Source organism: Excalfactoria chinensis, chromosome 6, assembly GCF_039878825.1.
Source record: "Excalfactoria chinensis isolate bCotChi1 chromosome 6, bCotChi1.hap2, whole genome shotgun sequence".
In the NCBI taxonomy this organism is placed as follows: Eukaryota; Metazoa; Chordata; class Aves; order Galliformes; family Phasianidae; genus Excalfactoria; species Excalfactoria chinensis.
In genome coordinates, this window is record NC_092830.1 from 25136922 (window position 1) to 25164914 (window position 27993).

The following is a 27993-nucleotide window of genomic DNA, read 5'->3' on the forward strand; positions in this document are numbered from 1 at the left end:
AGCATGCATCTTGCTGCATACTATCAGCAAGACCCAGCAGCATGGAGCACTACCGAGCAGTGGGATATAGGCAGCAGTCAGGCTGCCAGCCTTGAGCTGCTGCTGGGTTGGTGCTCACTAGAATATAAGACAATTGCTGGTTGGCTCAGAGGTTGGTTTTTTATTGCTTCAGGAATGGTAACAGAATTTCAAGTATAAAGTGAAGAACTTGATTAGGAAAATTGGGGCTCCAGGCCTAGAATATGAAGGCTATGCATGGAGGGATGCATAGCTAGAGAGGTGGCTTCCCCAGAGGCAGGCCCAGCCTGCATTCAGGGGAAAAGAACCACTGGTCCTTGCACATACTGCCAGATTAGCTTGTGGGATGCCACAGGGGAGGGAACAACTGAAAGGAAACATAGCCTTATGAAATGTTCCCTGAGCCCTCAGTGCTGCCCCTTACGCACAGTGCTTCACTGTGACGGGGAATGTTCTGAGCAGGGTCAGGCCTGGCAGAACAGCTCAGTGGAGCCTGCTGCTCACCTGGTTCCTGGAACCTGTGCCAGACTGTGGAAAGACCACACCGGGCACTGATAAACTACAGCACCTTGCCAGCCTGCTCTGCAAACTGGTGGCTAAGCTGTAGGATGTTGTGGTGCTTCAGGCCACAGCCCTGAGCTGGCTGCCTCAGTAATGTCTTCTGCTCTGAAGGCCCAGCAAGGGCTGCAGTGTGAGTGCTGCCAGTAAAGGGTTCTTCTTTACCCTGTGCAGCAAGGCAAAGGTCAGAGACCAAGAAACAGAGATTAGGACTGGGGTGAGACAGAGAGGCTGGCTCCAATGTCCACAGCTGCTTCAGCTATGTGGCCTGTGGTTCTGACATGGAGATAATAGAGTACAGAGTTGAGATGGTCCTCAGGAAAGAGTCTGAATTCTTGGAGCCCTGGCTGGCATTCAGTCCTGGTTCTGCTGGTGCAACTGGACAGTGACTGTCCACTGATATCATGGCAAGTCCGCCTGGCCTGGGGGCAGCAGCACCACCTTGTCCAGCCAGAGCAGGTCCAGCTGCCGGCGGTGGATGCGGCGCAGCCGCAAGAGGTAGAGGACTATGGCCAGGCCTACGACCAGGATGCAGGCAAAGAAGAGATAGTGGTTGTAGACAAAAGAAAGGCGCAGCCAGGAGGTGTGTGCTTGCCGGCTACTCTCTTGCCGGAGATCCCTGCAGAGAGGAGAGGCAGAAGCAGGCATGATTGGCACATGTACCACAGGCTACAGCTGCTCTAAGGATGGCAGAGCCCTGTGTAGTCACTTTGTCATATCCCCAGGAAACCTCTAAGCAGGACCCTTTTGTCCCTTCCCAGCTGGGCTACAAGTCCTGGAGCTAATGCTCCTTCCTGTGTTACCTGAGTGGCAGAAAGCGTGTCTTGTAGAGGATGGCTCCCAGCGTCCACTGCACCTCACGGTCATACACCAGCTGGGCTGTGTGCAGGCTGGGGTAGTCCAGGGGGAAGTGGAAGCCCTGGTGAAGGACTTGGTACATCCAGGCAGACTTGAAGCACTGATACCTGCAGGCAGCACACAGACCCTGCAGTAGCACCCAACTGATGTTCCTGAGCCCAAGACAGAGCCTACCACAGCTAGTCATATTATTGAGCCCCCAGGAGGTATATCCCTGGTCCTTACTTGAGCCGGTGCTCATCTGCATGTGCTGAGTACAGGCCACTCTGGAAGCGCTGGGTAAGCACCTCCCAGCTCTGGCTGCAATATTCCTGGGGAAAGGAGAAGTTTCCATTCAGAGCAAAGGAATGACCTCAGATCCCTCCCAGCATGGTGAGACTCTGTGGTCCAGAACAGTGCTCACCTGGGCAGCAGAGATGAAGGCACGGGCACTGTAGTGGCCTCCTAGGCGCAGCACATCCTCAGTGCAGTAGAAGAACTCAGAGAAGCCATAAAACTCACTGTTGCTGAAGTCGATGGGTGCTTTGTAGGCCCCAGTCAGAGAGTCCTGGCTGCTGTTGGACCCTGCCAGGAGTGGGTGCAGCAGCAGAGCACAGGCCTGCCAGTCCCCTCGCCCACGCACATACAGTGTTTTGCTGCCCCTCGTCACCGTGTCCTCCAGCCCCACGGGCAGGCAGGGGTCCAGGAAGGGAGTCTCAGGGCTCAGCCCCGTCTGCTGGCTATGCAGGCTGGAAAGCAAGTCAGAAAAGAAAGGTCATTACACGTGGGGTACTGTAGCACCCACAAAAGCATTTTCTAGTGCTCCTCCACAACTGATAATCCTTGCAAGGCCCCATCCCCTTGTACACTCATGGTCCTGAGAGTCACCCCACCAATTCCTACTGAAGCTGAGCTCTCCAGATCTGTAGCAACAAGCCCTGAACACCTTATGGGTGCCGCAGGGTACAGTCTGTTCCCACCAACCCGTGGGGATCTGCACCCCCACGGAGAACCCAGGGCATATGGAGGCAGGGTCTGTTCCCAGCATGGGAGTACCCAGGCTCCAAATCTCTTGAGAGTCCGGGAACAGCTTCAGGAAATAAGGCAGGTGACAGCTGGAGGTGGGAATGCAGTGGAAGGATGTGTTGAATGAGCCAGTGCTGAAGAAGGAGGGAAAGCCAGAAGCTGCTGTAGGGGGATCCCTATAGTGCTGGGAGGGGAAAGGCAACAAGCAGTGGCACTGGTAACACCTGCAGGGCTCCAACAAGGGCAATGCCGTTGTGCCACGTGCCAGCCCAAGCACCTGCTAACACCCAGCTGCTGCCAGCGTGGCTGTGAGAGCTGTTATCAACCACAGGTGGCTCTTGGGGAAAATCCAATGGGGAAGGGTGGCACAAAGGAGCCGGTGCCATTGTGCAATGCCAGGGCAGCCCCAGGCAGGGCAGTGATACCGGTTGTGTGCATAGGTCTGGTTCAGCACAAGCTCCTCATAGCGCTGCCGAGCAAAGTTGCCTCCAAAGCCCAGGAAGGTGTTGACGTAGACACGGTACACGTGGCCGGTGTGCTGCACGTCACAGCCCAGGTTGAACTCTGCCAGCAGGCTCTTAGCAGCCTCCTCCTGGGGACAGGACAAGGGACCATCAGCAGCGGTGAACACTGGGCAGCTCTCAGTGCCAGCTACTTGCCCAACACACACCTGCTGAGGGGACGCAAAGGCTCCAGAGCCGGGCACCTCATAGGCGATCTGCAGAGAGGCCCCCCCCATGTCTAGGATCCCAACCGTTCGTTTCCGTACCAAGGATTCCACCTGGTCTCCCAGCGCCACGGTGACAACTGCAGCCTCCTCTGCAACCCACAGCAGTGTGTCAGTGAGGGGCGGGGGGGCATTCCTTCACTGGTACCTCCTGATGCCCCTCACCTGTAGGAATTGAGGGCCAAAGGGCTGCATGCTGCCTGCCCCAGAGCTGCCGTGCAAGCAGCTGGACTCACCATCCTCGTGATCAAACCGTCCCAGCACAAAGTTGATGCCGATCCAAGCGTAGACACCTGGGCACGACAGAATGAGTTTGTCTTAAGGAATGATCCCACACTGGCTGCATGCGATGCCAGCAGCCCCGTGTGCTCCCTGCTAGGACACGAGGACAGGGCAGCGCTTCCCACCTTCCTGCTTTCCTGAGATGACTTCAGCATGCGACTTGGAGAAGAGGAAATCGAACTCCAGGGGCACGTTTTTCACCAGGTTCTCCAGAATGGCAGCTTGCAGCCTGAGGGGCACAGTGACCTCTGGGAGATGCTCCTTGTCGGGACAAGAGCAACAGAGAGCGGAATCTCACAGCTCTGCCGGATGCTCCCTGACCCGGCCCCGTGCTCACCTCTCAGGCAGCAGCCGCATGCCAGCCGTGCACAGAACATACAGCGGCGTCTCCTTGTGCTTCCCTGCCGGCACGTGTGCGGCCGCGAAGCGCAGCAGGGGCCGCAGGTAGGCTGTGGCTCGCTCCGGGGTCGCGGCGGCCACAGAGATGCCTGCGTGGATGGTTGTCACCGACCGGCCCGGCGCCGCCAGCCGTTAGCAGCGCTCGGTGCCGCACTCACCGGGTTTAACCTTCATGACGACGGGGCGGCTGCCGCGGTCCCGCATCTGCCGGATGTCCAACAAGTCGTGCGGGTGCCCGTTGTGCGGCGGCCACACGTAGACGAACACCCGGGAGCCGCTGCTGCCGCAGTCCACCACCACCCCGTAGCTCAGCGACGCGTCCTCCGTGTCGGTGGCCGCCAGCTCCTCCATCCGCGCCAGGTACCTGCGCCGGGGGACGGATCGGGCTCGTTCGGCGCCGCGCGCACCGGGCCCCGGAGTCCCCGCCGCCCCGTCCCCGCTCACCTCTCGTTCCGCGGGGCGTCACGGCGCGGCGAAGCCCAGCGGCGGGGCCCGGCGGCCGCCAGCAACAGCAGCAGCCCCGCGGCCACAGCCAGACCCAGCGCCGCCGGGCGCTGCCGCGGGGCCGGGAAGCCGCAAGACACGGCCGAGCGGCACGGCGGGCACGGGGCGGCGATCCTGCGGGAACGAGGCGCGGCTCAGAGACCGGACCGCACCGAAACCGACCCGGCCCGGCCCCGCCGCGCTCACCTGGCCATGTGCGTCCGCCACCCGCCCGCGCATCGCCCCGCGCCGCCGACGCCGGCACCCGCAGCCGGTACCCGCGGCCACGTCACCCGGCGCCCCTCCTCCCGCCCGCCAATAGCGGGCCCCGGCCTCCCGCAGCGCCCCGCCCCCGAGCTGCCGCCTCATCCAATCGGCGCCCCCGCCAGGTTCGGCCCCGCCCGCGCAGCCCGGGAGCCGATCGGCGCCCCCCGGCGGCGGGAAGCCGCACCTGGCCCAGCGCCGCCTTCCGTGCCCGAGGGGCGCCGCGTGACGTCACCCGCCGACTTCCTCTCTCCCGTCACCCCCCGCGCCGAGCCAATCGGAGCCTCCCAAATAAACTGCACGCGCCGAGGCCTGGAGTGGCGGGCGAAGCAGCCAATGGCGTCGCTCCGGCCCCGTTTGGAGGGGAACTAGCCGTGAGACGCGCGACCGACCGAAGGTCGCGGGCCCGCCGCCCAATGGTCCGCGCGGAGAGGCGGGACGAAAAGTTGAGGGGCCCAATGCGGTGCTCGAAACCGCGGGGCGGTGAAGGGCGCGGGCCAATAGGCGGCGTGGAAGAGCGAGCCATCGACCAACGGCGGCCCCCGCCGCGACGGGGCGGTGGCCAATGAGCGCGGCTCGAGGGGGCGGAGGGCGGCGGCTCGAGCCAACGGCCGCGCGGCGGAGGCGGGGCGCGGGAGGAGACGGCCAATGGGCGAGCGGGGGCGGAGCGGCGCGGCGCGGGGCCGGGAAGGCGGCGGCGGCGGCGGCGGCGCCATGGAGCTGGGGGCGGGCGCGGGGGCGGGTGCCGGCCCCGGCGCGCGGGGCGGCGCGGAGTCGGGCCGCGTCCTGCTGCTGCTGATGGGCGGCGGCGGCGGCGGCGCGGGCCGGGCGCGGCGGGGCGGCGCGGAGGCGGCGGGTCCCGGGGGAGCCGAGGCGGCTCGAGGCCCGGAGCCGCGCTCGCCGCCCGCCCCCGACTACGAGGCGCTGCCGCAGGGCGCCGCCGTGTCCACGCACATGCTGGCGGGCGCCGTGGCCGGCATCATGGAGCACTGCGTGATGTACCCCATCGACTGCGTCAAGGTGCCGCCGGCTACCGGGGCGGGGCGGCCGGGCCTACCCGGGGGGTCGGGGGGGGCCGGTCCCGGCGGGCAGGCCCCGCTCGCGGGGCGGATCACCGGGGCCTTAACCGGGTTCGTCTTTCAGACTCGGATGCAGAGCCTGCGGCCCGAGCCCGCCGCCCGCTACCGGAACGTGCTGGAGGCCCTGTGGCGCATCGTGCGTACCGAGGGCGTGTGGAGACCCATGCGGGGCCTGAACATCACCGCCACCGGCGCGGGCCCGGCGCACGCCCTGTACTTCGCCTGCTACGAAAAGTTAAAAAAGACGCTGAGCGACGTCATCCAGGCGGGGGGCAATAGCCATGTGGCCAACGGTATCGTCCCGCCGCGCCCTGCTCGGGGCCAGCGGGGCCGGGAGCGGGGAGGGGGCCGCGGGGCTGCGGGAGGGGCCCGGGGGGGCCCTAAAGCCGTGTCCTCTCCGCAGCCGCGCCCGTCTGAGATGCCCCGGGTGCGGGCCCGGCTCCTGGGGATGCCCGCGGATGGGAGCCGCTAACGGGAGCCGGGAGCCGCCGCGGGGGGGTTGGCGGCACGGAGCGGATGCGGTGCTGTGGTTTCCAGCAAGCGGCCGCCTCGGGAGAGCGCGGGGACGCGGGGGGAGCAGGGCACGGTCTGCACGGTGTGCCGCTGGTGGCGTCTGCTTCCCGGTGTCCGGCGGGAGCCCTGCGAGCCGGTGGCCGTCTGTCCCACGAGCGACAGGGCTCGGGTCCTGCCTGGCCCGCGAGACGTGACAGACTGCTGTGCTCTTCTCCCTCTCTCTGCTGAACTCTTTCCGGGTGGGAGCTTCTTCGCACCGGCCGCCTCTCCGGAGACTGAGGCTGCCTCTGGATCTCATCCTCCTCAGCTCTGGTGGAGGCCTTGGGGTCCTGGTGGAGCCCTGGGGTCTCTCGCCGTCTCCTCCCCTCACATGTGGCAGTTCTTGTTTTGCAGGTGCAGCCGGGTGTGTAGCAACATTGCTCCACGATGCAGCGATGAACCCTGCAGAAGGTAATGGTGATCCTGTCCGGTGGGGTTAAGGGGGGGCTGAGTGGGATCTGCTTGGGCTGCTCTATGACACCTGTCTGGCACCTCTGGCCTTGCTGCTTGCCCAGCCTCAGGGATCCTTTGATGGGACGCTATACGGTCCATTTGGGGGAGCCCAGTAGCTGCCAGTGGGCGAGTAAGAGGGATGGATGCTGTGGGGAGCGCAGTAAACTCCAGCTGCAGAGGAGTTGGGAGAGGCAGGTTTTGACCAAAGCTGTGCGCTCCTGACAGCTGCCTGGAGCTCAGAGGAAGCAGCAGGTATGGGATCCTCACGGTTAGTCATTGCAAGTGCATTGAAACTAGACAGTATTGTGGGGAAAGGTCCTCTGGAGGATGTGATGTGGTTCTGGGTCTGTGCTGGCGAAGAAATCCATGCTGTAAGCAGAGCAGCTGTTTGTCTCTCAGCCTCTGCAGTGGGCAGCTGCTTTCGCTGTCTGTTGTCAGTTTGTCCTTGGAGCTCCACTTCTTACTGCAGCTGTAAGATTTGTAGTCATGGCATTTGTAGGATAATACGGATCTAGAAACCTGGCTGGAACGTAACAGGATGACCACAGTGGGAATTATTTTCTGTACAGTAGATCTGTAGGGGTGGATGGTGGATTGTGTTGCCTGAAGCAGAGGTGCACACTTTGAATATTGAACTTATTTGCCTGATATGAAGCTGGTCCCTCAAAGAGGCCGCAGCAGCTGCAGAGGTGGCAGGTGGTGGTGCTCTGATGGCACTATCTTGTTCAGATGTGATAATACAGACCTGCCCAGGGGCCTGCTGGACAGCACTGCTCAGAGGGGTCCATCACAGGAACCTGGCTTCACACTGACTCTTTTTCTCTCCTCTTCCTCTCCCGTGCCTGGATCCTGGCTGCTGCCGCTGGCTGCTCGCTGCTGCCGTCTGTCCCAAGTGGTCAAACAGAGGATGCAGATGTACAACTCGCCTTACCAGCGTGTGACAGACTGTGTACGGACTGTGTGGCGTAACGAAGGGGCTGGAGCTTTCTACCGCAGCTACACCACCCAGCTCACCATGAACATCCCCTTCCAAGCCATTCACTTCATGACCTATGAGTTCTTGCAAGAGCACCTCAACCCCCACAGACAGTACAACCCAGGCTCCCACGTGGTCTCCGGGGCCTGCGCGGGGGCTGTAGCTGCTGCTGCCACTACGCCTTTGGACGTTTGCAAAACGCTGCTCAACACCCAGGAGTCCCTGGCCTTGAGCTCCAACATCAGCGGACACATCACAGGCATGGCCAATGCCTTCAGGACGGTGTACCAAGTGGGCGGTGTGACTGCCTACTTCAGAGGGGTCCAGGCTAGAGTCATTTATCAGATGCCCTCAACGGCGATTGCCTGGTCTGTGTACGAGTTCTTTAAGTACATCCTCACCAAGCGCCAGGAAGAGCGTCGGGCTGGGAAGTGAGCCAGAGCCAAACCCAACTCCAGACCTGCTTCATCTCCCCTCCTGGTTTGTCTTCTGACCCTCTCCCTTTTGGTTTGTGTTGTAGAGAGGGGGCAGCAAAGCCCTTCTGGGTTTAGCGGTGCCATTTCTTGCCTGGGGCAGCTGCAGCTCAGCTCTGGCTGCACAGCTCACTCACTCCTGTGGCCTCCCAAGACGTCTTACTAGGAGCTGCTGCACAGATCACATCCCCTGGCACTTCACTGGAGCTGTGCTCCTGTCCTTCCCTTAACAAAATCCTCCTCTAATGCAAAGTTCACCCCTGCTTGGAGGTGAAAGTGAATGTCCTGCCCTGCCACTAGCAGGGCTATCGCTGAGCTCAGTCACCAAGGAGGGAGCAGTGGCACTGCCAAGGATGCCGAGGGCGTCGTCTGGCTTTTGGCTTAAGCAGAGTGTAAGCTTTGCCGTTGTCTTGTAGCACGCACACATGACGCTGACTGCCCTGGTGGTGGTGGTGGGTAGGGGAGGATGGCACTTGAGGAGGGGAGGCTGTAGGTTTGTTCTTGTTCCTGCTCTTGACACCTCCAATAAAAACAGTTCTGCTCTATCATCACATCCCCTTCTTGTTCTCGAGTGGCCTAGTGCTGCCACTCAACCTTTCTGACTGCCCAGTGCTGAGCTCTTTCCTGGGGCTCCTCTTAGGGCCATGGGTGGGACCGCTGCCCATTGGGGACATGGGAGCAGCAGCCAGATGGGCCTGTGTGCTCGGTGAAGGCTCTTGTATGAAGGATAAGAAGCTTTTTCAGCCTTCCCCAGCAATTTGATGGTGGTCTATGAGAAAAGCAGCATTCTTTGCTTCCTCAGCACAGACCACCACTAAGTTACTGCTGCAGCTCTGACCACAAGCAGTACAGAGCAGATCAGAACCATGATGCCATGAACCCTGCACTGCTTCATCCTCCCACAGGGTGCCATGCCTGAAATAATTCCCTGGAGGAAATGCTTTCATGGTCCCAGTATGTGCTGCCTGCCAGTGTCCCTGGGAGCCTGGGGCTGCTGGCTGCCCTGCATGAGGTTGTTCTGCCCCTCATGCCCCACTGGTGGCAAGGGGGACTGGCTGCATTGTGTGCCTGTCCTCTGCTCCTGTACCCCACTGTTCCGTGCAGCAAGGAAGATGGGGCTGATCCTTAAAGAAACCAGAGCTGCTGGAGAGCTGGGAGCATCATTTCGCCACTGTTCAAGGAGCTGGGGCTTTAAGAAATATCCTGAGCACTGCAAGATTTGGCAGCCCTGCGGCTCCTCCACCCAAGAGGCAGAAATCTGAGAAGCAGAAACGGTTGGGTGAGACCGTGGCGGGACAATCGGGCAGCACGTGAGGAACAGCCTGGTTCTGCAGAGCCAAAGTGAAGCTGCAGTTTCACCCTCAGCCTTCACGCTGCAGCCACCTCAGAGAGGAAGGTGTAAACGGGGGCAGGGGCCAGTGGAGCTTCATGCTATTAAATCCATCAGCCACTGCGAGCTGCTTTATAAATGTCAGCGGGCAAAGGCATGATTGAAGGTGACTCTGGGATGAGGAGACAGATGGTTCCAGGAATAACCGCCCACAGAAGTGCTGGGGGAGGGAGAGAGACCCCCGGGAGCAGGGATGTGATAAGTCAGCAGTCGAGAGGCAATGGACCTGGGCAGGGCACGGCCTCCAGGCTGCTGCGGCTCTGCTGGCACAGAGAAGTGCGGTATTGCATGAGAACAAAAGCACTGCAGGAAGCAGGGCTGCCTGAGAAACACCCAGTTCAGCACTGAAGGTGCTCCAAGGTTGGTTCCTGGGGCTGGGCTGTTCATGGTGGTGACTTCCCCAAAGCACACCCTCCATCAGCAGCAAAGGCATCGTGCTCTTCCCTGAGCGCTTGTGGCTCAGGGCTGGGCTGGGTGCCCTGGTTCAGCTATGGCTGCTGCCCTCCCCAGCTCTGATAATGCCTCAGCAAAGCCACGTGGGTGCGTCCTGTGGCCTCCCCGGCATTTGGCTGTGCGTCATGTGAAACCCCTCCTACAGCCTCTGCTGAGTAACTGCTCTATTTTTGGCCTTGCAGAGAGGGAGAAGCGCTCATCCCAACCAAGGGCTGGAGACGACCCTTTCCATTTCACCTCCCTGCTAGATCTCCAGCCCCATCCCACCCCCGGCCATGGGGCAGCCACTGCCCTGCTAGGAGGCACTCCTGGGAAACGCTGGGGTGTCATCACAGCCCGCCCAGCATTGGCTCTGGGATTCCTCAGGGCTCTGTCAGACCCCAATAAAGTTATACACGTTCTCATGACCCCACGGCCCCACAGCAGCGGTAAATTCAGAAGCTGAGGTTGCCTGGACACAGAGCAGATGTGGGTTCTGGGGAGCCACTGTTGGCCCTGGTCTGTGCAGATAGGAGAGCACAGGCTACAGCATGAGAGTTAAACCGAGGCGAGGAACCTGCTTTGTGGGCACTGAGAGGCCCCTGCAGGAAGCAGCACCTGCAAGGGCTGTCTTTGTGTGGTGGGGACGCATGAAGGCTGTTCCAGGTGTTGGTGGCACAAGGGCTGGAGTTAAAGCCTCCTGACAGGGCACAGCGGGATCCAGGAGAAATGCAAAAACCCAAGCGGCCTCCGCTACCCCCAGAACGTTCGGGTGCACGTTGGACCTTGGCAGCGAGCTGCTACAAGAAGGGGAGGGAGTAGGAACTGAGCCAGCATTGGGCACGCGTCCCACGGGGACACAGCTCCCTCTGGCGAGCCCGGGGCTGGCAGCGCTGCAGGCGCGCTGGGCACCGCGATCCCCAGTGCCCGTAGGGCCGGGAGCTGCAGCGCTGGGCGCTGGGCTGGGGCTGAGGGCAGTGCAGGACCTTTGCGGAGGACGCTGCTGGAGATCCCACTGCTGAGGGACGAAGAAGGGCTGCCTGCCCCCTGTCCCCGTGTGCCCGCCGATAGGTGGCGGTGGCGGATCTTGCTTGGGGACAGGCCGGGTCCCGTGTCGCAGCTGGGAGCAACCTCGTCCCCTGCGAAGCGTTGGTGGTTTTTATTGCACAGCCGCGAAACGTGGCACGGAGCTCTGCGTACTGCGGCAGACGCAGCCTCTTCCCCTCCGTGCTCTGCTTGAATCCTTTACAGCAGCTCTGCGTTGGGACTCAACAGTGCAGGGATCGGGCTGCAAAATGCAGGTGCCCCCCCTTTTGGGACGGGACTGAATATGGGGGAGTGCTTGTGGTTGTATAACTCACCAGTGAAAGGAAGAGTGCTGTTGTGCCAGTGGGAGAAACCTTTGCTGGGAGCTGCACAGCAATGGGCTGTATTGATATTTTAATATATTTACCTGCTCCATAGCTGGCCACAGCTCCCTCAGCACTCTCCAGAGCTGAGCTGACAATTCCGTGCTGCACTGCAGGGTGCTTCCAGCATGATCCCCCCAAGCACTGAGTGCTGCTGCAGGTCCCTGGGTGCCCAGTTCCTGCTGTGCTACAGGGAGTGGAACAGAGAAACAGGAAAAGGGGTCAGGGAAGGAGAGGAAAGCAGAGTGTGCCTGTGGTGCTTCATACGGATCCATGCTGCTCCTATGTGATCCTGAGTGTGACAGAGAGGCCGTAAGGATGTGGCTGTGATGGGATGTGGGAGCCTTTCCTGGGAGCTGCTCAGCTGCTGTACGGAGCTACTCATGGCTCATCCTCAGCCAGGAAACGTGAACAGAAATCAAAACCTGAGCCCACAAACAAGGTGAACCTTAGGCATGAGTCCAGCCTCCTTGCCCAAGCTCTCCTTTGCTTTAGGCCAGTGCTTGTTTTAGACTTTGTAGGGCTTTAAGGCCCTATCTAGAATCAATCATCGCTTTCCCTCTCTGACTCCCAAACAAGAGCTAATCCTCCTTTAGGACAGGAAGAAGAACTTCTGCCCCTTGGCCACGGCTTTCTCCTTCTCCAACACCCCTCTGGCCCCACCACCACCACCAGAGCACCACGCATGATGGGTCCCAGCAGCACATCGCAGACACGGCCTCGCGCAGGGTGCGATGGGATGAGGTACGTCATGGGCAGGCGCTGCTTCCAGCACCGCAACGCAGCCACTTCCCCCCATTGTGTGTCCCCTCCTTGGGCCGCTTGGCCAATCTGCAGTCTCCCATCACCTCCCTCCCACCACCACCGGCTGTTCCTCCTCTTCAGAATGCTTCACTTCCGCTGCCCCGCTTGTGGCTCACCCTGTGCTGCTCCATCCTCCCCATATGCTGGGGGGCCTTGGGTGAGGGAGATGCTGAGGGGTTCCTCCCCCTGAGCTGTGCTGGTGGGACAGCTGGGATGTATCCCAGCAGAGGGGATCACAATGGCGGACGTGCAAAACCTCCCACAGTACTACACCCATGCCTATGGCAATGCTTGGTGATATCGGTGATCCATAACACCGTTGCTGCATGGCACTGCTGTGCAGGTCAGTAGGGTCTCTATGTGCCCATTTGCTCTGTTTGAGTGCCCACTCTCAAGGCTTGGCCACAGACGTGTGCATCCCGTCCAGAGCCTCAGGGTGCTGCTGGACGAGGAGGGTTCCCAACAAACCATCACTTACTTGGAGGGGATGCACTAAACGGAGAGCTCTACTTGCACATCCCTATGCTGCAGGAGATTGTACTGCGGTTACCACTCCTCCATCTTGCTCACTGAGGCACAAACTCATGCATGTCCCCTATTTCTGCAAACGACAATATGGCAGAACACAGAAGGGAATACAATTCTTTCCTATGGCCGAGTCCAATCTCGGCGCGGGGTTGCCGCTCCGGGAGGTCGTTACCTATCTTTGTTCTCGGCTATCCTGTTTCTACCCACGAGACTGCGGAGCCTCCACCACTCAGCTCCGACGGCCAAGAGCCGAGCGTGGGCTTCCTCTCCCGCGACACCTCGCTGCCACCCGGCAAACAATCGCTGGGCGTGCCGCATCCTTTTCCAGCGCGGCTCCAGAGCCTCCCGGCCTCGGGGTGGCCGTGGGACACAGCCATGGAGAGCCGCGCTGAGCCGAACCGTGCCGTACCGTGCCGAGCGTCGGGGCTGCAGCTGAAAATGTCTCCGTCTCTTTCCTAGCGGTGCGCTGCAGACGCGCAGCGTTTTAGCAGCGCCGACGGTCTTAACGCGGCACGTCAGTGTTGGCTGCGGGACGGACGCGCTGCGGGATCGACACGTTGAGGGATCGACACGTTGCGGGACCGCTCCCCGCGCCGACGGGGCTCCGCGGACGCCCATCCACCGGGCTCCACACAGCAGCGGCACCGACCCGAAGGCTCCTCGGTGGGGCCGCGCCCGTGGCTACGCGGTCCCGAACCGGACGGGAATGGGGCGACAGCGATCGCCGGACAGCGTTGAGGGTCTCGTCCGCCCCCTCCCCCTGCACCCGAGAGGAATGGTTGAACTTGTAGCAATAATGCCCCGGCATTCAGGCTGCCCGGCCCGGCCGGCCCTAATCAGCGGCCCGCGGACCCCCCTCATCTCCCCCTGCGCTCAGAGAAAGGGGAACAAAACCCAGCACGTTTCTGCAGCCCCCGTGCATAAAGCGCCGGGCCTGGGCCTCAGTGGGGGGCAAAGCGGCCCGTCAATCTCGGCGCCGGGGCCCCTTTGTCCCTCGCCTCCCTGCCACACCTTTTGTTCCCGAATCCAATAAGCGCCTATTCCCGCTACCTTCCTCGGCGGCTCCTTTCAGCGCCGGCCCGGCGGCCACAATGGGCCGGCTCTGAGCTGCGCGTCCCCATTCAGCGCCTTGGCACGCTCACAATCCGCCCGGGCCGCCCTGCCCCGCGGGCACGGCGTTGCGAGCCCCGCCGGGCACCGGCAGCCGGGCGAAGGAGGAGCGGGCGGCGGATATTGCACCTGGTTTATTGACTGACTCCGCGAGCTGGCGCTGGCAGAAACCGATACAGAGTAGATAAAGAGAAGGGCCGCGGGAGCCCCGGGCCCAGCCGTCGGCTTTTTACAAGCGAAGCTGCTCCGATGGCGCGGCGCGGTCAGCTCCGTCCCGCCCGTCGCGGCGGCACCTCGGGGCGGCGGCGCTCCGCCGCGGGCTCGGCCCGTCCTGTTTCGTCCAGTCCCGTTCCGTTCCGTTCCGCCGCTCCGCTCCGCCCCGCGGCCCTGGGAGAAAGCCGGGGTCCCGCCGCGCCGCCCCTCCGCCTTCAGTCCGCGGGGCGTAAGGGCGCTGCGGGGCCGCGGGGCCGTCGTGCCGGTCCGCTCCCGGCCCTGAGTGCGTGCGGGCTACCAGGCCCGGATGCCCTGCAGTGCGCCCTGGCTGCAGGAGGGCCCCGCCGCCGCCTGGTGTAGCGCCTGCCCGCCGCCGCCGAAGCCCCCCAGGCCGCCCATGTTCACGAAGGGGCCGGCGGCCGCCGCCGGGCTGCAGGCGGCTTGCACCGAAGCTCCGCCGCTGCCCGCCGGGTAGGTGCAGCCGTAGCCGGCGTTGTAGGAAGCGGCGTTGCCGTAGCCGTAGGCGGGGAAGCCGTTGTAGGAGTAGGGCCCGTTGTACGCCGAGCTGTAGCCCTGCGAGCCGCCCAGGCACGGCTTGCCGTCGCGGACCAGCACGGGCACGGCCACCCTGCGCGGCGGCGGCGGGGCCGCGGGGCCGCCCAGCTCCAGCGACTTGTCCTGCCGCTGCCGCTTGCACTTGTAGCGCCGGTTCTGGAACCAGATCTTCACCTGCGTGGAGGTGAGCTTCAGGCTGCTGGCCAGGTGCTCCCGCTCGGGAGCCGACAGGTAACGCTGCTGCTTGAACCGCCGCTCCAGCTCGAAGACCTGCGCCTGCGAGAAGAGGACGCGCGGCTTCCTCCGACTCCGCTGCTTCGGCCTCTCCGCCTCCTCCGGCTTCTCCGCGGCGTCCAGCGGTTTCTTCAGGGCGCAGCTCTCTGCACGGAGGAGCACAGGTCACGGCTGCGCCGGGCCGCACCGCGGGGAGGAAGCCCCGAGCCGCGCGCCGCCGCCCAACACCGCGACCGTCGGGGGAACCGCGGCTCGGGCTGGGAAGCAGCGCCGAGCCGGGGCGACGGGGCCGGGTGCGACTCCGCGCCGGCGGCGGAGCTCCCACGGGGCTGAGCCCCGGGCACCTGCTCGCCCGTCGCCTCTCTCCGAGAGGGCTCCGCCGCACGGCGCCCGGGCCGGGCCTCACCCGTCCCGCCAAGCGGGGGAACGTGGGGCAATCCGGCAGCTCCGGATCGCGGCTCCGCGCAGGCTCTGCCCGGGGACGCGGAACTCCGCGGCGCGGAGGTTGGGTACGAGAACCCCGCGAAGCGGCGCTCCCCGCTCCAGGTGCCCGGGGGATGCGGTAGGGAAAGGGCTCCGCGCCGAGCGGCGCGGCCGTGGAGCAGCGCCGGTACCCGAGCTCCGCAGCGCGGAACGGACGGAGGGGAGCGAGCGGTGCGAGCGGTGCGGGGAGCGCGGCGGGGCCGGTACTCACTCGGGTCGCGGGCCGTGGGGTCCGGCTCCTCTCCCGGGCCGGGAGCCTCGCAGGAGCCGCGCAGCACGGCGTGCACGTAGCTGTCGGCGGAGAGCCGCGCGTCCGCCTGGCCGCCGGGCGTTGCCACGGAGCTCAGGTAGGACAGCTTCTCCTCCTCCTCTTCCTCCTCGCCGTCGGAGAAGCGGGCGCCGTCGGCGGCCGCCAGCAGGCAGGCGGCGGGGTGAAAGTGGTGCTCCAGGTGGTGCGGGAGCTGGGCCCCATAGTGCGGATCCTGCTGCTGCTGCTCCAGGTTGAGGATGTCTTTGACAGAGAAAGGGGTGGAGGTGACGGGGCTCGGTAACATCATCGGGGCAGCGCGAGCGGCCGGGGAGTCCCGGGGGCCCGGCGGCGCTCGGGCTGCGGCTCGGCGGGGAGCGCCGCACCCGGTGCGGGGGGAGCGGGCAGCGCCGAGAGACGAGGGGCCGCGCCTGCTCCTGTCTAAGTTGCCTCCATTAGCCCGGCGCTGGGGGGTCTGCGTTTTGTTACAGCTTCTGCAGGGACAGCCAAGGGCTCGGGAGCCTCCTCTGCCCCGGGCCGGCACGTCACGGCGAGGAGGGGCCGGGGGCCGGGGGCGGCCTCGCCATTGGAGGGAGGGGGAGGCAGAGCCGGCCCCCTGCCCGACTCCGGCCGCCCGGCCAGAAATAGCAATGTATTAAGGCTGCGCTCGGGGAGGCCGCTTCCCCGGAGAGCGCCCCACCGGCCCGGCACCCGGGGTCGGGGACCCCGGAGAGAGCCGCGGCCGCCGCCGCCGCGTCTCCCAGTGCTAAGCACGTGTAGGTAGGTAGGGACCCCCCGCCCGGCGCGCCCCGCCGATCCCCTTCCGCACACGGCTCGGGGAGATCACGTGCGGGCCCGCAAGTGCCCCGCCGCCGAGTGCGCGGCGTCCGGGCGGGCAGTAGCCATGCGACGTACACGTACCCGACGCCCTCCGTGTTTTCCGGACCCTCGCTGCCGGTGCTCCCGCAACACCTCTGCGCTGGCGCGTCCCGTCCCGTCCGCACGGGCTCCCCGCAGCCGCCGTGCTCTGTTTCCTCCCGGGGACCGCGCGTTACTCCGCCGCGTCCGAATCGGGCCCCGGAGCCCCGCCGACGCCTGGCCCAGGTGAATAGGGCCGGGTCGCGGTCGGCGGGCGACCGGGGGCCGCGGCGGCGCGACGCAGGGGTATGGAGATCTAAGCCGGCCCGTTCGGCTTTTTCTTTCGTTTTCTTTCGTTTCGTTTCGTTTCTCTCGCCGGTAACGGGCGGTCAGCGGCCAAACAGAGCCTCCACGGCCCCGTTTCGGCGGGTAACGCACCGAGCGAGCGGGCCGCTGCTCGCCGAGCTGCTCCACGCCGAGAGTTCCCGCAGGCCCGGAGCTGCGCCTCGGCTCCACCGAACACACCGGTGCGCTGCGGCGGGCGGTACCGGGACCCCATGAAGGGGCCCCGCGGCCTCCGGGGCGCTCGAAGGGCTCAACGCGTCCACGAAGCGCGGATCGGGCGCGCCAAGTGCGGGGCTGGGGGGGCCGGGTGGGAAATTTCGTTGTGATTAAAATGCTGCCGCCCCGCAGGGCTCGGATCGGCGCCGAGGCGAGGCGGCGGGGAGCCGGGCGCACGGCGGGCAGGTGAGTGTCGGTACCTCCCTCGGGTCGGTACCGGGCGGCGGCTCTGACATTTACCGGCCGCGTCGGTACCTTCGTTTCCCTGCGTCCCACCGCTCCGACCGCAACGGCGAAACGCAATTACCGGCGGCGCAGCCCCGGTTAGAGGGCCCACGTCCCGCACAGATGGCCGCGGTTCGGCTGCCGCGGGTCCCGTTCGCCCCGCGGACACGGAGGCGGCGCGGCTGCACCGCATCGTTCCCCGCCGCGCCGCCCTGAAATCCGCGCAGTGATTGCGGCAGATCGCCCTCCCTTCTCCTGTCCTCAGACCGCCCGGTTCCGACCGTGCACCGGGAAACGCTGCCGCCATAACTGGGTCTTACGGGGCCCGACTCTGCGCTCGGCGCTGTCTCGTGCCGCCGGTGCGCGGATAGAAACCCCTCGCTGCCGCGGCCCCAGTAACGATTAGCGCCGTTCCGGTGTTCCGTCCGCCGCCGGCTTCGACCCGCTCGCGGCTCGTGGAGGTTTGGGCTCGGGCTCTGCGGGCTGCGCACGGGGCCGCCCTCACCCGGAGCTGGAGCAGGGCGAGGCGACGGCGCTGGGCCTTGGCGGCCCTCGGTGGCCAAAGAATTAGGGCCCTATTATTCCAGTTTTCCAGCCGCCGTGCCTAGGGCTCGGCCGCGGGCCCGGCCGGGTCTCTGCCCACGCTCCTCGTCCCCGCGGGTTCGCCTGGCGCCAGCGCGCTACCGCCCGCAGCTGCAGCCCGGACGGGCCGAACGCCAGGCGCGCCCCGCGGGCACGAGGAGCCCGGGCCGGGCGGATCTGGCTCCCCGGGGCGGCTCGGCGGCGGGAGCGGTTCTCCCGTCGGACCCGCTTCAGTGCCGGTGCCAAACCCGGCGAGGGCTCTGGGGACGCACGTCCCGCGGATGAAGACGACGCGCGTGTCGGCACCCACGGCCCTTCCCGAGGCTCTGTCCCCCGCCCTGCTCCCCGTGCGTTTTCCCGCATTGCCGGCTCCGGCTTCGGCGGGATCGGATCGGGCCCGTTTCGGCGCTGGGAGAGCGGCCGTTCCCGGCTGGGGAAGCCGCGCAAGCGGGGCGTGATTGCGCCCTGCTCGGCCCTGCTTGGGCCCGTCCCGTCCGTGCTGGGGACGCCGAGACGAGCGGGAGGGCTTGAGAGTCGGAGCAGAGCGCAGCCCCGGTACCTGCCGCCGGGTGTCAGCTCCGGGATGCGACTCCGGGGCTTTCCCAAGGCGGCCGGGCCGGGGTCAGCGGGCTATTAATGGTTATTTTATTTATATCATTAGCGGCGTCCCCTGAGCTCTGTTTACAGCGGGGCCTTGTTGTCCCGGCCGCTCCTGCGCTCTGTTTAGACAGGGGATTATTGTAATGGATGGAGCTCGCCGTACGGATGCTGCGGCGGAGCCAAGGCTCCCCCGCCCCGGGCCGAGGAGGGGGGAGCAGCCCTGCAGCGGCCGCGCACATGGCGGAGCCGCCCCGAGAGAGCCCCCCCGAGCCGCCGGGGCCCGAGTGCGGGCAGCCCGGTAGCACGCTGCCTCGGCCGGGGGCCTTCTCTCGGGGCGATGCTATCAGCCGCGGGGCCGCTAATTGCTCCATTAGTCTCGCGGGTGCCGAGTGCTGGAGCCGGCCCCGCGCTAATGGCCGTAAACAAACAAACACGCTAAGCCGGGCCTGTCTCCGGCTCCGACGGCTGCGCGGGGAGCGGCCGGACGCGGCGGCGAGGCTCCGGCCGGCTGCCGGGGGGGACCGTCGGCCTGTGCCCACCTGCCCGCTGCCCCGGGCGGCCCCGAGCTCCGCGGGCCGGCGGGGGCCGGTGCGGGTCCGTGCCGCCGGGAGCTGCCCCCCGCGCCCGGCTCTATTTACACAGAGCCTGCCCTTGTATAAACGCTGTGCGCCGTGGTTTATCTCAGGGCCCGTCTGTTTCTCGTTCTCTGTCAGCAGCGCCCGGTGAAGGATGGCTCTTTCCCAGGGGCTCGGCCCTGATTTATGTGAGAACCGCAGCGCTCCGGGGACGCCCCCGCACGGCGGGGCCGCTCGCGAGCCCCGGGACAGCGCCCGGCGGACGGTACCAGCGGTGCCCCTCCGCTCTCAGCCCCGCACCGCCCGGCCACCTGCCGGCTGCCCGCCCGAGGTCCGCGCACCGAGCCCCGGCTCCGGGAGGGTCCGCGGCGAGGGGGCACGGAGCGACCGCTCCTGCAGCGATCGGCCCTGGGCGGGACACGCTTCTCTTGGCACACCCGCCTTGGCATAGCCTTGGCCCGCTGCCTCCCGGAGCAAAGAACGGCTTTATGCCAACGCGACGCTTTCCCAGCAGTGACTCTTCCACTCTTGTTTCTAATGAAGTCTGTTCTTTAATCCCTGGGCTCAGCAGCCACGTCCAAGGCAGGGATGCTGTATGTTCCTCCAGCCGTGTGCCGCCATCATCTCCCCTGTCCCGTCCCATTCATTCCTGCACCGTCCTGCCACTGGGTCTAATGTGCATCCCTGCTTCTCAGGTCCTGGGAACCCCTGGTTTGGCTTTGCCAATAGCAACCACTCCTGCAGTGCCCATTTTTTTGGAGAAGTTCATCACTGCAAATTTTGTTATTATTTTTGTTCCACCTGTCATTGGCTGTTTTACATTTGCTTCACAGTTTTTGCAGGGATGTGTGGTTTGGAAATGTGTCTCAACACAAAACCTCAATGGTTGTTGTTTTGTTTGTTTTTCTCTCTCTCTTTTTTTGTTCCTAAGGGTCATAACGAGAGTTTCTGTGCACATTTCAAAGTTGGGACCTTAAGGCAGGGGATCAGAGTGGTGCTGAGTACCAGCAGCTGTGTGCAACATTCAGCACTCAGCACTGCTGGGGATGAGAGTGGCTCATGTCAGAGTGCTGGGTTTTGACCCTAAAGGGAAGGTTGTCCTTGATTTCAGTGTCTGATGGAGCTCTGGAACCGAGCCTGACATCTTGAGCTCAGTGAGAGCCAAATCACAGGAGCAGGTAAAGGTCATCCCACATCTGAAGCAACGCAGGATAGGAAATGTCAGCACCGAGGACCCCCTCCTGTCTGCTTTTATTTGGCTTCTCTTGTGCACAAAGGATACGCGGTCTTGAGAAAGCCACCCTGCTGCACAGCACAGCCCTGCATCTGTGGACGTGCAGAGGGTTGTCAAACACCTCTTCCTCTGGAGGAGAAGCTGTCATAAATCACAGCACAGTGCTCCCACAATGAGTTGCTCCCGTGCCGGGGCTCCTGTTGAGGCCACCACTGCCAACGCACGTTCTCCAGTCCTTCCCCAGCGCCTTTGCTCTGTGCTTCAAAGCCGTCGCTGCCTGTTTGCGTCCATGAGGTTAAGAAAGAGGGCTGAAATTCATCCTTCAGCAGAGGCCCAACACGAGGCTCGCTCGCTGCTCACATCCGCAGGCCTGCGTACCACTTGCATCCCAAATGGCTTAAGTGGAGCCTAAGTGGACCCTGGGCCCTGCACTGGCGTCCGGCCCGGTACTGAATTGCAGCTCCGAGCCTGGGCCTGCAGCTCTGATTCATGCATGTAATCCTGCTGAGGTCAGCGGGATCCATCCCACTCCCACCGCAGCCTGCGGGATGGTTCACACGAGAGTGGCAGGGTCAGGCTCTGTGTTTGCATGCACTGTTGAAAATGGAACAATTCAGATTAAACTAATTAAATTTTAACAGGTCTGGAAAAGCGTTTTATTACATAATAAACAGGGGGGATTAGCCGTGTCAGGCTCTGCTGTGCGTGTTCCTCGCCGGCCGCGGCACTTGGTGTTCCTCTCGGCTCAGGACCTCCCCATGCTGCTGCCGGGGCTGGGCCCCGATGAACACACGGTGTTAGGAGCGCAGCTGCATGCTGGCTCCCACTCCCCAAAGCATGCTGGGTGCAGCGCTTCTCCCAGCCCGAGCAAAGCCTTTTCTAGAAGAAATTTCGCAAGCTGTTTGGCGGCGGTTTCCACAGGCGGCCTTTAGAGACACGGAAGCCCTTGTGCTGCAGCAGCACAGGCGTGCTTGGGGGGAGCGAGCAGCCCGGCTGAATCCGCGCGAGGTGCTGACACGTCTCATCTTAGAAACAGAGCTGATAAGTTGCTCTTGTTTAGGGCATCTGCCCGGCAGTCAGTCCCCACTTCTCTCACTGCTTAATCGGGATTCCTCCGGCTGCAAGCAGGGCTTGTTCCCATGCGGGTGAGGCCAACTTGGGATCAGCTGTTCCCAGAGCTGGCAGACATGCACCAGCAGCACCATACGTGGCTTTGCCAGGGCGCAGGACTTCCAGAGGGTGCAGCAACTTCAGCAGAAACTGTGCTGCGACCTCGACTGTGCTGCAGTGACCCAGGGCTCATGTGTGGTGCAGTGCAGAACAGTGGCGTCTCTTTTGGTTTGGTGGCACTCACCGAGGGGCTCCAGGGGCACCACAGCCAGGGGCTGCTGCATAGCTTCAGTTGCTGTGCCCGTAATTCATTGCAGCCAGCTGAGCAGCACTGAGCACAATGCACCTGGTGCAGCCTTCCCGCCTACCTGCTGCTACCAGGGGAGTAAGGCAGGAGGATCTTGTGCTTTCTGTTTGCAGTGGGTAACTACAGGTAGCACGATCTGCTGATTTGCATGCGGTTGCACAGGCGGGCCGTGGGTGCTGTGTTTTTCTCTGGAAGTGGAAGGGCCGCTGGGGTGGGGACTGCTGTGTGCTGAGGGGAAGCAAAGGAAAACAGCTCCCTGTCTGGCTGCTGCGGCTGGAAAGGTTAATGGTGGAGTGTGCACCCGCGCCTTGTGCTTTTAATAAACACCCATTCTTCCATTTTCCTTTAAAGTAGTTTTTGCATTTTGCCATTGCAGCTTGTGCTCTCCCTCCTGCGCCAGCTCCTCGTTGCTCAAATACAGCGGCTCCTAGCAGGTGGGAGATCTGAATGTCTCTGCTAATAGTTTATCTCTGAGCTCGTCTAATGAATTCTCCTGGTAATTACTGCGCAGAAATTGTTAGTGTATCTTGATGAATCAGAACTTTCTAACAACAACTCTGGATGAAATTATAAACTGTTTTTCTATCTTGGAGTGGAGACTTGAGAGAGGATTCCTAATTGTACTTGCCCCCTCTGGGGCCAGGACTGGATTATCCCACACAGGCTTCTCTGCAGACTTGTTTTGAGTCTATCAGTAGGCTCTCTGCCAGACCTAAGAGATGGAGAACTCAGTTTTCCACATTTAAATCCCCCCCCCCCTCCACCCTTCCACTCCACATACACCTCCAAGGAAGAGCCTGGATTAGAGAGGATTTGCCCTCGTGGGGCTTTGGGTTGGGTTTGTGAAGATGTGTCCTTAAAAGCTTTGGCTTTTTTTTTTTTCCCCATGACTCCCAGCTTTGCATTGGGAATGTGCAGAAGTGAGGCTGAGAGCGGACATAGAATCATAGAATCATAGAATGGCCTGGGTTGAAAAGGACTGTAGCGATCATATAGTTTTGACCCCCTGCCATGTGCAGGGTTGCCAATTCCTGCCTTCATATGGCATTTCCTTTGGAGGGGTTAGGGGACAAGCAGTAGGCAGCAATGTGAGCACATGGCATGGAAAAGGGTGGAGTGGCACTTAGTGGTGGGACACGAATGTCCCTTCCTGCTTGCCACATTTGAGGCCCACATGCAACAAACAGGCCAGGTGGGCCCAAAATGTGACTCCATGCTGTCAGAGCTGGGTCTCTTGAATCATGGGTGCAACCCATGGTTTATCCCTGTGTTTCTGGTATCCCTGCAGCCATAGATGGATGGCTATGGATGGTCAGCAATCTGTGTGATGCCACACTGGGCCTGTGGTCCCCAGGCGTGTGGGCTGTGCAGAAGGCAGCAGGCCTTACTTAGTGAGGGGTGAAGGCAGCCAAGGGACTTAGTGGGAAGGGGAGACTGCTGGAGACACTGACGCCTGTCTGGCTGCTGGGACACCCCAGTGGCCCCATCCCAAGCCATCCCCATTGCCCGGCACTGTGCCACAGGGCTATTTGGGCCTAGGCGCCCTTCTGCAAACATCCCTGCCCCGCGCACCCGCCCTGCTGACGGCGGGGAAAAGTCGGAGCCATGTCCTTGTGCCGACCTTCGGCTGACCTTCCAGTAACGCTCGAGAAACCCTCGGAAAGGCTTTCTCATTGTGCAGCCCCAGGGTTTCCAGGGAATTAGTCAGCAGGCTGGAATTGTGCTCTGTGTATGTGACCCCCCCCCCCGCTGCCCCCGCCTCTCCCATCGCTGGAGCCGGACCGGTCCAAGAGATATGTTGCCAGGGTGACAGCGAGGTGTGATGGATGGACAGAGAGTGGCTGCGGAGTGGCAGGGCCGCTGGTCAGTAACCCAGGGCTGTGTTTATAAGAAGGAAGAGGCTGTTTCCTGGAGCTAACATAATGCAGCTCTAAAAAAGGCAGGGGAAATACATCATGCAAGGGGAGCGCTGCTTGGGAGGGGAGGGCCGCCGGGGAGCCCAGCAGCACCGCCAGCCTGCAGGTCAAGGTGCCTTTGACAGGGCCTTTTTTATAGGCCATTTGCGTGAGAGTTCGCTGCTGTTTCTCTGCAGCCCTGACAGCGGCTCAAGGCCTGGCCGGGGCTCGGGGAGGGCCTCATCTCCACCACTGCTTTCCAGCCCTGCGACACAGGACCTGCTGATTTATTTGGAAAATAAATAACGCTCGCTGACCATTGTTCACAGTGACGGTCACCCTGTGAGCAGGCGGAGGTGTGGGGAGCGAGGGGATGGCAAGGCGATGCTCCCAGCTCCGGTCCCTGGGGTATCTCCTATAGGAATAGAGGTGAGGGGACATCTCCCCGCCCTCCTCAAACCCAGCGCTGCTGTTTTGTGCTGTACCACAGGTGTGTGAGTTCCCCATGCTGTGACAGCTGTGGGGCCGTCCCCATACCCTGTGTCACCATCCGAGCCTCGGCTGCGCTTCCTTTAGGCTGATCCCTTCATCTCACCTCGTGCAGGATGGACTCCAAGCTCCTTTTCTGCAGCTCTCCTGCAGGCTTCAGTGAGGCTGATAGAAACCCCAGAAACTGGCCTCAGAATTTTTGTTTTCCCAGCAAGAAAAATTCAAATGCAGTCTTTCAGAAAAGAGCCTCACAAAACAGAGGAATAAATCAATCAATAATTTTTTAAAAATCTTTTTCTCTTCTTTCATTTTCACATTATTTTATCCTTATAGCCCTGGTAATAACCAAGCAAGCAATATCGCATTGAGGATTTTTATCCTCCTTCCCACAAGCACTTAGAAAAGTGAAGGAAAGATGAGAAAACAGGGGAGGAAATCTTATGTGGATGCCGGGTATTCTGCAGGCAGCTCCAGGGCTGGGGAGAAGCAGGAGACAATGGAAGCACGAAAGCGCCCACTTTTTGGATCAGCTTTCTGATTTATGAACTTCAAAAATCTAGATTTTAATTCAGATTTTCTTTTATTTTTCTTTTTTTAATATGCCAGAGGGAGAAGGAAATAAAAGCTCCTGTTTCCCATGGAATTGGCTTCAATTAAATTCATTTCAGGCAAGAAAATTTTCATTAACTTTCACAGCTTATTTCTCACACCGTTAGTAATGACAGTTCTACCTTAACATAGTGATAAAATTCCTAATTTTCTACCTTTCCAGAAATTATCTGGGTTCGGACGCTGTCCTCATTTCTGTGGGAGTAATTTTTCCTTCCAAGTGGAGCCCGGTTTTTGGCTCGGGGTTTTGCTTTTCCCTTTTTACTTGGGAGGAGTGTTATGTCTTCGGCGCTGCTCAGACTTCCCTAATCCACGCAAGCCCTGCGTTGTGCACAAATTCCTCAGTGCGTTTTTAAACTCGTTATTAGTTTTTAACCAGCAAATGATTTTATTTTTTTTTAATTTTTATTTTTTTTCCAGCCCCACCTGATTTCTTTCTGGAAACTGCTTTCTAAAAAAGCACTTGGTGAATATTTGTAGTTTGAACGTTTGCGTTGTTCGAAGTGACTTCTAACGTTGCGTTCTCTCACCCGCTTTCAGTTCAAGTCAGTGCTCTCATGCTCACGCTGGAACGCGCTTGCAGCTCAGATTTTATGCAGCTGTATTGAACGGCTTGCATCAACGACAAAAAATCCATACTGTTGACTTCCTCGGTTTGCCGACAACCATTACTGCTCTGTGCTGGGGATGGGCTGCACCCAGCAGCGCTGTAGCCAGACTTTTGCAAAGCAAAAGCACGGTTCATTCCCCGTGGTTTATTCTCCGTGGTTTATTCCCCATGCTTCCAGGAGTGCTGCTCTCCGAATTCCTGCCCTGTGGACGTGGGAAAGCAAGGCTGCAGGGCTCATCACATCCTCTCTGTACTGCAGATTAAGGCCGCCCAGCTCCTCCACGAGCCTCCCCAGGTGGCCATGATATTTCTAAAGGACTCATCCCCGTGCTGCAGTAAGCTCATTAGCTAATTCCCTTATTACACAGCACCAAGTGAAGCATGTGTGTTTGGGTTTGCAGGCAGCCCCCTCTTGCCTTCCCCTCCAGCTTGCCACACTCCCTTCCCTTTGTTTTAGCCAGGAAGGCGGGCTTCTGACAGTCCCCTTGGCTCGGCCATTTTGGGCACGTGTTCATCCCGCCCTTGCTGTTCCAGGGGGCTTTGCTCAGCTCCTGCAGCCCCCAGCCCTGTGGAGCAGGCAGGACCCTGCTTGCCCAGTGCTTTGCCTCCACCAGTGTGGTTTGGAGGCTCGTCTGTCTGAGAGCCATGACACAGGTTTGGTTCAGACAAAGGGAGGCTTTCCTAGGAAAGAGGTTATGGTGTGGAGCTTGAGCAGCAGGATGAATGGTGCTCTTTGCACAGCTCTCAGTTTGGGGAGGGTCCCTGAGGTCTCGTGGCATGTTGGCAGAGGGATGTCAAGCCCTGAGCCCACTGGATGCACTTGCCTCCACCGAGCCTCTCACCCCCAAACATGGGGAGCCCATGGGGCCTCTTCCCTTGCTGCCTGCTCCGGGAGGAGCCCGGTCACAACCCCATCCCGGGGAAGAGGGACGGACCCAACATCCCACCCTCTTCCTTCTGGGGGGCCACACACCGCAAGGTCCACCTCGTGCTGGCGCTTTCCGGCCCTCTGTGAGAATGTACCGTTTGTGGCTCCTTCATTGACTTTGAAGAATGTCCCTTTATTCACAATGTTATTTCCTTTAATCACTGTGGGGTTGCAGGAAATCTTCTTGGAAAATTATTTCAGATTGGCTGGAATTGCTGTATGGTCTCAGGGATGGAAAACTCACTTGAACTTGTTTTCATTTTACCCTAAAAAGTCACTGTCCCCAGAAGGTTCAGATGAATTTGGATAAACATGTGAGTTCCGAGGATTTTGTTGTTGTTGAGCAGTTTTCTTCCTTTTTTTTCTTCCCCCAGTGAACCTCTGTATCCTTCCAAGTTCCTGAGCTTTACTCAAGACCAGAGGTGCAGAGTCAAAGGAAAAATGGGATATTTGCATAAACAGATTGAAGACAGGCAAATTCATCATTAAGGGACTCAACATGTAAGTAGAGATAAAGAGATAAGTGATAGTTTTGGCCATCAGCAAAGATCCACATCAACTGGATTTTCTTCTACTTGGGGACGTCTATGCTTGGACGAAATAGATGTGCTAAATCTAGTCATCTGTGGGACTTTAGTCTCGTTCCTATGTGAGTTTGTCATAAGCAAGGTCTAGGTGAACATTATCTTGGTGGACGTCAGGCTACACGAACTGGAGAGCTCTCAGAAGACCAATTATGAGTGCTTTGACACTGGTAGAGACCTAGAGTGCTAGCCAAGGCTTTCATCAATGGTTGTCGTTAAGCAGCACCAGTCTGGTAGGGCCTGCAAGAGTTCAGTTCAGCTTTTCATGACAAATTGAAAGAAAACTATTGATACAAACAAAATAAGGCTTTTCTATGAGTCAGAAAAAAATCAACTGCACAGCCACTGGCTGGGACTTGAGCTTGTTCTGTGGGAAAGTAGCTGGAGGTGACAGTGGGACCCAAGGGGAGCACGAGCCAGCAGCGTCCTGCTGAGTGAGAAGAGCAGACACAGACTGGGACACATAAATAAGGTGTCTGTGGGACACCTGATGTGATCCTGCTGCACTCAGAGTGTCAGCCTAAGTGCCGGTTCCCACTTCGGGCTGAGTGTTTCAAGTCGTGGTTCTGGGAGAAAGCCCAGGGAGGAACACGGGTGATCAGAAATGCAGAAAACATGACATACTGGAGGAGGCTGAAGGACCAGGGTAGCTCAGTATCAAGAAGAGACAACTGTAGGGAAATAAGATAAAAGTCTTCAAATGCATAAGGCACGGCTACAAAGCAAGAGATAATAGGCTATTCCTTGTTTTCAGGGTGGAAAGAACAAGGAGCCACGGGCTCACCCTGCAATGACAGCAGCAAAGGGGAATTAAAACTCGTTTTTCTTGGGAGCCGTCTTCAGCACTAGCGGCTTCTTGTAGTTTAGACAAAACTCCACCAGGAAGGGTTTGCCTCCTTTGGCGGCAGGCAGACAGGCTGGGTGAACTTTCAAGGGCCTCCTAGGCTTATATTTTATGATTCTGTGAATACGGATACTAGAAAGAGATCATTTTGCCTCTAGCCAGTCTATTCAGGACGGGTCCTTGCCAGGTGTGTTTTTCTTCAGCAGTGAATGTCATCCAGGTTTTCCATAATCTCCACCAGCATTTTTGCTATTTACTCCAAAGCAATTTTTTATTATTTTTTTTATTCCATTTTCTTTCCCAAATCCAATCTTTTGCCCATTTCTGTACACCCCCTGGAAGGTCTGTGCATTCCTCAGCTAGCCACGCACAGAGGGACCTTCTCTTCCCATCCAGCTGATCGTGCACCTACATGTAGAATCCAGGAGCACCCCATCTTGCAGATGAATC

At 60.7% G+C, this 27993-nt stretch overlaps 3 protein-coding genes across 5 annotated transcripts; 1 reads left to right on the plus strand and 2 right to left on the minus strand.

Moving 5' to 3' along the window:
• Positions 1-59: 59 nt before the first annotated feature.
• Positions 60-4879, minus strand: ENTPD7 (ectonucleoside triphosphate diphosphohydrolase 7). Of its 3 annotated transcripts, none has more exons than XM_072340487.1 (12): positions 4782-4879; positions 4292-4465; positions 4006-4211; positions 3786-3936; positions 3574-3677; positions 3403-3459; positions 3110-3258; positions 2865-3031; positions 1838-2162; positions 1660-1745; positions 1380-1541; positions 60-1195 (listed from the first exon to the last, which is right to left on the minus strand). In XM_072340487.1, the coding sequence occupies exons 3-12, from the start codon at positions 4196-4198 to the stop codon at positions 979-981; spliced, it is 1611 nt and encodes a 536-aa protein (XP_072196588.1). In that variant the 5' UTR covers positions 4199-4211; positions 4292-4465; positions 4782-4879; the 3' UTR covers positions 60-978. The 3 variants fall into 3 exon arrangements, with proteins under 3 accessions (XP_072196588.1, XP_072196586.1, XP_072196587.1); XM_072340485.1 differs by lacking the exon at positions 4782-4879 and adding an exon at positions 4538-4609; XM_072340486.1 differs by lacking the exons at positions 4292-4465; positions 4782-4879 and adding an exon at positions 4538-4600.
• Positions 4880-5242: 363 nt separating this feature from the next.
• SLC25A28 (solute carrier family 25 member 28) lies at positions 5243-8677 on the plus strand. Its single transcript, XM_072340488.1, has 4 exons — positions 5243-5614; positions 5738-5966; positions 6580-6636; positions 7572-8677. Exons 1-4 carry the CDS (start codon positions 5243-5245, stop codon positions 8087-8089), a joined length of 1176 nt encoding a protein of 391 aa, XP_072196589.1. The 3' UTR covers positions 8090-8677.
• Positions 8678-14307: 5630 nt separating this feature from the next.
• Positions 14308-15842, minus strand: NKX2-3 (NK2 homeobox 3). The gene is made up of 2 exons (XM_072340604.1): positions 15497-15842; positions 14308-14948 (listed from the first exon to the last, which is right to left on the minus strand). The coding sequence occupies exons 1-2, from the start codon at positions 15840-15842 to the stop codon at positions 14308-14310; spliced, it is 987 nt and encodes a 328-aa protein (XP_072196705.1).
• Positions 15843-27993: the final 12151 nt, after the last annotated feature.